The 8,620-nt window shown below is 43.6% G+C and overlaps 1 protein-coding gene across 1 annotated transcript; it reads right to left on the bottom strand.

Moving 5' to 3' along the window:
• Positions 1 to 7,835: 7,835 nt before the first annotated feature.
• LOC101823008 (40S ribosomal protein S26-like) lies at positions 7,836 to 8,162 on the bottom strand. The gene has a single exon (XM_013112886.1). It carries the CDS (start codon positions 8,160 to 8,162, stop codon positions 7,836 to 7,838), a length of 327 nt encoding a protein of 108 aa, XP_012968340.1.
• Between the last annotated feature and the right edge of the window lie 458 nt (positions 8,163 to 8,620).

The raw sequence follows: 8,620 nt of genomic DNA on the forward strand, positions 1-8,620 counted from the left end.
TTGTTGTTGTTGTTGTTGTTGTTTTGGTTTTTACGAGACAGGGTTTCTCTGTATTGTTTTGGAGGCTATCGGTCCAGCCCGGCCTCGAACTCACAGAGATCCGCCTGCCTCTGCCTCCCGAGTGCTGGGATTAAAGGCGTGCGCCACCACCGCCCGGCGCCAACATGCCCAGTTTTATGCAGAGCTGGAGAGCAAATCTAGGGTTTTGTGCACGCTGAGCAAGCACTCTACTATTGAGCTACATCCCTACCTGGAAGTAGCCCATCTTAAAAAGTCTCAGTACTCAAAATCTATTTGTTTTATTTGCTTCTATAAGGATGAAAAATCAAGACTTGGCAATGCCAGAGCCCAAGGCACTGTCTGGGCATTTTCTAGAGAATCACTATGACACTTAGCCATAACTTGGCCCTGACCTCCAAGCTCAGCCTGGAGTTGTTTACATTTTCATGTTTACATCCTTGGAGTTTTGGCAAGGGTCACCACTCCAATCTGTCAGCTCAAGTAGGGCTCACAGGACTTCCTTTCAACATCCAACCCAGAGCAAGACAACCATAGTTCTCCAAATGACCAAGTCACTGCAGGTTCCTTCTTTCTGGCTTCCTATTTCTGGGACTTGAATCTTGGAATAGGCTTCAAGTGTCTAGATCCAAATGCTTCCAGCTGGAAGCAGCTGGAAGGCAAAATAGCAGAAGCAACCTCAGGAAAGAACTGGTCGCCCAGAGAAGATCATCATCACCTCAGTATAAACAACAAACTATAACCCAGCTCGTATAACTAACTGCTTCTGACTGGCTATCCCCTCTTCTTCCTTGTTCACCCTCTTCTATGTATGTCCTCCTTCCCCATCCTCTGTGAAGCCATTCATTCAACTCTCTCTTGCTTTTCCCAAGAGTTTTTCAGAGCCCAGGATGACAACACTCCCCATAACAGGAATCTATTCTAGAATTTCTTACAGGTTCTAGTGCTGAAGGTTTAGGGCATCCTCCAAATCAGAGGCCTATGACAGAGTTTTAAAAACAAAAGAACAGGGGCTGGAGAGATGTCTCAGCTGGTTAAGAGCTTGCTGTGTAAGCATGAGGACTTGAGCTGAGTCCCCAGCACCTACATGAAATGCTGGGGACAATGTTGTACACCTGTAATTTCAATGCTAGGGAGATGGAGACAGAAGGACCCCTGGGGTTTGTTGGACAGCTGATCTAGCCTAATCACTGAGCTTCAGACTAAACAGGAGACCCAATCTCAAAATATAAGGTTGGAAGCCAAACATGGTGGCAGACACCTTTAAACCTAGCACTGGAGAAGCAGAGATAAGTAGATCTCTATGACATCCAGGTTAGTCTGGTCTACATAGAGTTCTAGGCCAACTAAGACTACAGAGTGATACCCTATCTCAAGCAAAACAAAACAAAAACAGTCTTAGTTTAAGTTTCTATTACTGTGAAAAGACACCATGACTACCACAACTCTTTTTTTAAGATTTATTTATTTAATGTATATGAGTGTTCTATCTGCATATACAATTTTATGTGAGAAACGGGCACCAGATCTCATTATAGATGATTGTGAGCTACCATGTGGTTGCTGGGAATTGAACTCAGAACCTCTGGAAGAGCAACCAGTGCTCTTAACCACTGAGCCATCTCTCCAGCCCCCAGTACCGCAACTCTTATAAAAGAAAATATTTAATTGAAGCTGGATTACAGTTTCAGAGGTTTAGTCCATTATCATCATGCTGGGAAAAATGGTAGCATGCAGTCAGACTTGGTGCTGGAGAAGGAGCTGAGAGTCTACATTTTGATCTTCAGACAGGCAACAGAAGTAAAAATGACACTAGGCCTAGCTTGAGCATCAGAGACCTCAAAGCCTGCCCATACAGTGACACACTTCCTCCAACAAAGCCACACCTCCTAATAGTGCCACCTCTATTAGCCAAGCAATCAAATATATGAGTCTATGTGGGGAGGGGCATTCATATTCAAACCACTATACAAACAAAAAACAAAACAATAAAATGAGGTTGGAAAGTGATTGTAGAAGGTGACTGATATTGATCCCTGACCCCCATAGGCATGTGCACATATGTATATGCACAACCCCATGCATAAATACATACATAAGCATGTACACACACACACAAATACAACCAGATCAAGATGAAATCCATACTATGGTGCAGGGGTGAAGCTTCCATCTTACCATTGTCAGTTTCTAGTAGCTTTTATGAATGAGTAGAGTTATTTAAAACAGGCTTCTCACTTGACCTGAAATCAAGAACCTTCCTTGATTTTGAGTTCTAAGGGTTCCCACTTACTTCATAGTAGTCTTGCCCTTTCTCTTAGGATTGATCCATCACAGGATCCAAAAAGACAGCACAGACCAGAACAAGACTAAGACCAAGCGGCTTGGAGAGCAGAGGTCTAGCATATGAAGCCAACAATGGTGATCCTCTTATAGAAGGCAGTGGACAAGCCACAAGAAATGCAAAAATCCTGACCTCAGACTAGGTGCAGGACCTCCAGGGCTACTGTTGCTGTGTGTGGAGTCGCAGGGCCCCCTTGTGTTAGCTGTTTCCAGATAGGTTTGAGATGCTGTGCTGGGGCATCTTTGGACATCTTATCACAGCCTTAGCCCTCAAAGGAAGGCAACAGCCTATTCCAGTAGGAAGAATATTCCTAGTCCTCTCTAATGGAACACTCCTAACCTGCCAGTCCTCACAGGCTTCCCCTCCTACCCTACTCTGCCACCAGAAGTGGGGCTCTCTGTTCACTTGAAGTTACGACTATAGATGTGGGGCATTATTACTTTACTGTTTCTTCCACTGTTGTGGTTAGCTGCTTATAATGAATACAATCTTATGCTTGTTTTCTTAAAACATAACTTTTAGCGCAATAGTGGATCTGGCATTTCTTCCTCTGTTCTCATTTCCCATGAGATCATCACAAGCATACTTTCTAAAATTCTTTTTTTGTTGTTGTTAATTTTTATTTATTTATTTATTGTGTATACAGTCTTCTGCCTGCATGCCAGCGGAGGGCACCAGATCTCATTCAAGGTGGTTGTGAACCACCATGTGGTTCCCGGGAATTGAACTCAGGACCTCTGGAAGAACAGTCAGTGCTCTTAACCGCTGAGCCATCTCTCCAGCCCCCCTTTCTAAAATTCTTACAGTCACTCTTTTAGAGGAAACAGAGCACTCCCTCAGGTGTGCTCTACCCTCGGAGGGGGAACTTTAACTGTGGTGGACCTTTCTCTCCTAGCTCTAGACATCCCTCAGTTAGGGAAAGGGATGTAGCTCAGTTGGAGGACTGCTTGTATGAAGGCCTGAATTCAATCCCAAGGTTTTCATAGACCAGATTGCTAGCACGCCTGTAACTTTAGTTCAAGGTCATTTTGGGCTACATAGCAGGTTCAAGGCCAACCCCTTTCACAAATTAATCCCTAACCAGTCTCTCAATACACTCTTGCAATCTGTATTACCATCACAATGTGGCTTTTCCATTATCCCTCAGCACTCCTACTGCACCATAAGTAACATAGTCCATTTCCTCTCTCCTCAGGGAGGAAGTCCATCACTGGTAGTCTCACTAGCTGGATAAATTCACTCCCCTCCCAGTCTTCAGGACACAGATGCTGTATTAGTTTTTTTTTCTATTGCTATGACAAAACACTAGGACCAATGTAACTTGTAAAAGGAAGCATTTAATTGAGATTACAGCTTCAGAAGGCAGAGTGCATGGTGGCAGTGTAAAGGCATAGTGGCAGGAACAGCTGATGGCTCACATCTTGATCTGAAAGCCAAAGGCAGTAGTGTATGGGGAAGTACCTCAAGGCCCACCCCCCAGTGACACCTCCTTCAACAAGGCCACACCTCTTGGTCCTTCCCAAACAGGTCCACCAACTCCTTACTACATAGTCAAACACATGAACCAGCGGGGGCCATTCTCATTCAAACTACCACAACTCCCAAATTTAGTCCTGCTCTGTTCAGGTACGTGTTCCCTGGGGTTCTCTGTTCTATACTATTCATGTGACTTATCTTTCAGCATTTTAGTTATTTATTTACTTTTGATAAGGGTCTAGATATGTAGTTCTTCACTATGTAACCTAAACTGGCCTCAAACTCACAGTGATCTTACTGCCTCTGACTCTTAAATATTGGGATTACAGGTGTGTGCCAGTATACATTTTGGCATTTTAATAATCTCCTGAGGGTACTGGGACTGGCAAGATGGTTCAGTAGGTAATGGTGTTTGACATCAAGCCTAACAACCCAAGTCTGATACCCTGGACCTACATGGTGGAAGGAAAGGATTGACTGGCAAGTTGTCTTCTGAATTCCACATGTGTCATGGAACACATGCACACTAGTGAAAGTGCTCTGACCTAAACACACACACACACCACTAAACCACTAAATAAATACACAAATGTAGAAAGAAAGAGAGAGAGAGAGAGAGAGAGAGAGAGAGAGAGAGAGAGAGGGAGGGAGGGAGGGAGGGAGGGAGGGAGGGAGGGAGGGAGGGAGGGAGGGAGGGAGGAAGGAAGGAAGGAAGGAAGGAAGGAAGGAAGGAAGGAAGGAAGGAAGAATGAAGGCAGGGGCCCTGGTTCATCTCCTCCATTCCCCACACTCCACCATACCCTTGCCTTCCCAAACCCTTCAGCTAAGGCTGAAGCTGCCCAAAAGCTCAAACTCTGCAGGGAACGTCCTACCCTTAGCTGGTGGAAATAGAGTGGAGAGTAGGTGGTTGAGCAGGCTGGAGACAGGGTCCTAGGCTCACCTCTCAGGCCTGCGATGGAGGAGCTACGCGGCCAGGAGAAAGAAGTGGCTTAACTGTACTGGACCCGTCTCCCTTTCTTTTGGGCATTCTCCCCAGACTTGCCTACAGCCTGTCGAGCCACTGACCATTTCTCACCAAGAGTACCAGGAGGGTCTTTTTCTTGACCCTGTAGTAAAAGACGGAGGAAGCAGGGTAACACAGTGGGCAGGCAGCCTGAAGGCCAGAACTAGACTAAATTTGCCTCTTTGCCTCTAACTTCCCCTCCAAGTTCTTGCCCAGGTTAACCAGGGCACTTGATCCTGTGAGTCCCCTAGTGGTGATAGGTGGAAATGCAGCTGAAGAGGGTTCTTTCTCACCTAGGTGGTGTAGCTTCCTCAATCTCTTACTAGCCACTTGAGACATTCACATCTAGAGTGCAGCGCTTGCTTGCTTTCCCATTCACCTTAGTGGTGGTTCCTTCTGGTTTCCTACACCGGGCTCTCTATAGTCTCTTAATGTTGGGGAATGAGTACTCAGATTTCTTTCCTTCTCGGGGTTTTGTCCACTCCTTTGGCATCCTGTCTGAAGGCTTTGACTGAAGTCACATTAGACTTCTCTAAGGAAAATCCCCAGCTAAGATGGAGTCCTTGAGTAAATTAAGAGCTGGGTGTTTGTGGCGCACACCTTTGATCCCAGCACTTGGGAGGCAGAGGCAGATGGATCTCTGTGAGTTCTAGGCCAGCCTGGTCTACAGAGCGAGTTGCAGGACAGGCTCCAAAACAATACAGAGAAACCCTGTCTTGAAAAACCAGGGGGAGAGGGAGAGAGGGAGGGAGGGAGGGAGGGAGGGAGGGAGGGAGGGAGGGAGGGAGGGAGGGAGGGAGGGAGGGAGGGAGGGAGGGAGGGAGAGAACCGGAGAGACAGAGAGACAGAGAGAATGAGAATTAGTGTCAGGGAGAGAGTTGAGAGGAGCTTGATGCCTAGACTTATAATACCAGAATTTGAGGGACAGAGGCAGAAAGAGTTCCAGCTAGTTCATATAGTAAGCTCCAGATTAGCCAGGACTATATAGTGAGTCTGTGTCTCAACTCCACTATCTACTACAAGTTATTAACAGATAAAATTTAAGGTTAAGTATGAAAGGGCAATAATATAATAAGAAACAGGGTTTGGTGGTACATGCCTATAATGCCACCCAGAATTTGAGAGTTGGAAGCAGTAAATCAGGAATTCCAGGCTGAAACCAACAGACAACAATCAAACAAATGAAGTAACTGAGCATGGTTGAAAACCAACGGGAATGTCTGATGGTAAAGCCAAAGACATCTTCAGAATGCAGATCATAAGGGGCTAGAGAAGTAGCTCAGGGGGTTAAGTGCTTCTTGTCCAAGTGTGAGGCCCAAACAATTTCATTCAGCCATAATGAAGAACAAAATTATGTCATTTTGGTAAGATGGATGAAACTGGGGATCATCATATTAAATGAAACAACCTAGCCTCAGATATTACATGTTTTTTCTAATTTGTGGAACCTAGATTATGTATATGTAATATTATACATATTACTTTATAATATTATATGTATTACTTTATATACATAAAGTATAATATATATGTTACTTTTCAAGACTGGTAATGTTTTAGCCTTCACAATGTCATACCATAAAATTAAAAAACAAATCAAACCTGAAATACCCTCTAATTTTATTATATTGTTTTATGAAACATGAGGCAGTTTTTGCTAATGAATATATATATATATATACACATCAAGTATATACATACATTTAATGTAAGGATTGACACACAACCTTTCATATTTTTTGATATTTTATTCATTTTTTTATTTCTGTTTTACGTGTATGGGTGTTTTGCCTGCACACATGTCTGTGTGCCATGTGCACACGCAGTGCCTGCAGAGGCCAGAGAAAACCTAATCCCAGCACTTGTGAGATGGAAGCAGGAGTATCAGGAGTTCAAGATAACCTCTGGTTGCATAGCCAGTCTGAGGTCATATAGTGAGTACCAGGCTAGCTGAAGCTACAGAGCCAGATCCTACCTCAAGGGACTGGAAAGATCGCTCAGCAGTTAAAAGCACTGGCTACTGTTGCTGTGGACTGGGGTTCAATTCCCAACACCAATATAATGACTCACAACTGTCTGTAGCTCAAGTTCCAGGGGTTCTGAAGAGTTCTCCGTGCCTCTGTGGGCCCCAGGCATGTATGTGGTACACAGAAGTAAGGAAAGTGCCCATACGCATAAAATTAAGTTAAATTTTAAAAATTTCATCTGGAAAACAGAAGTCAAGGGAAGAGAAACGGAGGGAGGAAGGAAAGAGGAGAAGAAAAGTTAAAAGAACTGTATGTTCTCTGTCCTACCTTCCTCCATTAATTTTCATGTCCCTAAAGGGTTATAGGCAAATATTTTCATGACTTCACAAAAGATTGTCTCTATAATATTTATACTATACCAATGACTTTCAAACTCAGTTAGTGGGTCAGCATTTATGTACTCATTTACTGATTGACTAATTGCTTAACTTTTGGTGCAGGGGGATTAAACCCAAAACTTATGTAAATCTACCACTAAGCCACATCCTTTTCCCAGGAAATGTTTAAAAATTTTATTTATGTATTGGCTTCTCAAACTCAGTGAATTAAAAATCTCCAGAATTTGACCTAGGAATCTTTTCCTTAGGATCTTTTAATTTCATTTCAGAAGTTATATTTAGTGGTTATTTTTAAAGTTAAACAATGTGTGCCAGGCAGTGGTGGTGCAGCTCTCTGTAGAGAGAAGTTTCTGTCCCACCTGTTCCTGCAGCCATTTAGTCCCAAATAAACACACAGAGGCTTATATTAATTATAAAGTGTTTGACCGATGGCTCGGGCTTCTTATTGCTTAGTTCTCTCTTAATTATTAACCAATTTCTATTCATCTACGCATCTCTAGGTGGTCTTGGCTCCTAGGAGAATGCTCAGGTGAGTGTCTTTTTTTTTTAAGTTAAGTCCCATTTTATTTTGTAAAGGTGTTTTTTCTTCTGTCTTCATGAAGCCATCTCTGCATGGGCTTTGGTGGGGGTCATAGTGCAGCACCAGCAGGTCTAAATCGTGATGGGTGTGTTCGGTCCTCCCAGGCTTCACGAGATAGATTCCTAACTACTTTACTAAGAATAGCACAGCTCACACAGAAATGCAGCTTGACATAGAGTTTGGGAAGCACATAAGCGTCGAAGACACTTGCTTCAGATATGTCCCTGACATTAGCGGCCTCTACAATGTCCCGAAAGACAAACTTCTTAATGGCCTTGTCCTTGGGCACACCCTGGGTGCAGTTTGTGCAGCAAATTAGCTGCACATGGCCGAGGCCTTTTTTGGCACGCTCACTATTTAGTCTTGTTTTGGTCATCTTGGAGCCCTCGGGTGAGTATCTTAACTTCCCGGTAGCTACATGGCATCTCCTCATGACTCACTTTTCTCGTTCCTCTTCCCAGAATTCTCCTAGTATGGTAGCCCCGCCTATACTTCCTTCCTGGTGACATCCTGCCTGTTCGTTGGTCGAAAAAGCTTTATTCACCAACCAATAAGAGAAACATATATTCACAGCATACAGAAGGACATCCCCCATTAGATCTCTGTAAATTCAAGACCAGCCTGGTCTACAGAGCAAGTTTCAAGCCAGCCAGGACTGCACAGAGCAATGCTATCTCAAAAAACAAAATAAAACAAAAAGAAAGAAAGACAAAGAAAAGAAAAAGCAAAGTCTACAGGACACTCTCATTTTAAAAGATGCATATAAATTACAAATAAAATATTAAGGTATGAGGCTGGAGAGAGGTTCAGTGATTAAGAGCTCTTGGTGCTCTT

Source organism: Mesocricetus auratus, unplaced genomic scaffold, assembly GCF_017639785.1.
Source record: "Mesocricetus auratus isolate SY011 unplaced genomic scaffold, BCM_Maur_2.0 Super-Scaffold_100022, whole genome shotgun sequence".
Lineage (NCBI taxonomy): Eukaryota > Metazoa > Chordata > Mammalia > Rodentia > Cricetidae > Mesocricetus > Mesocricetus auratus.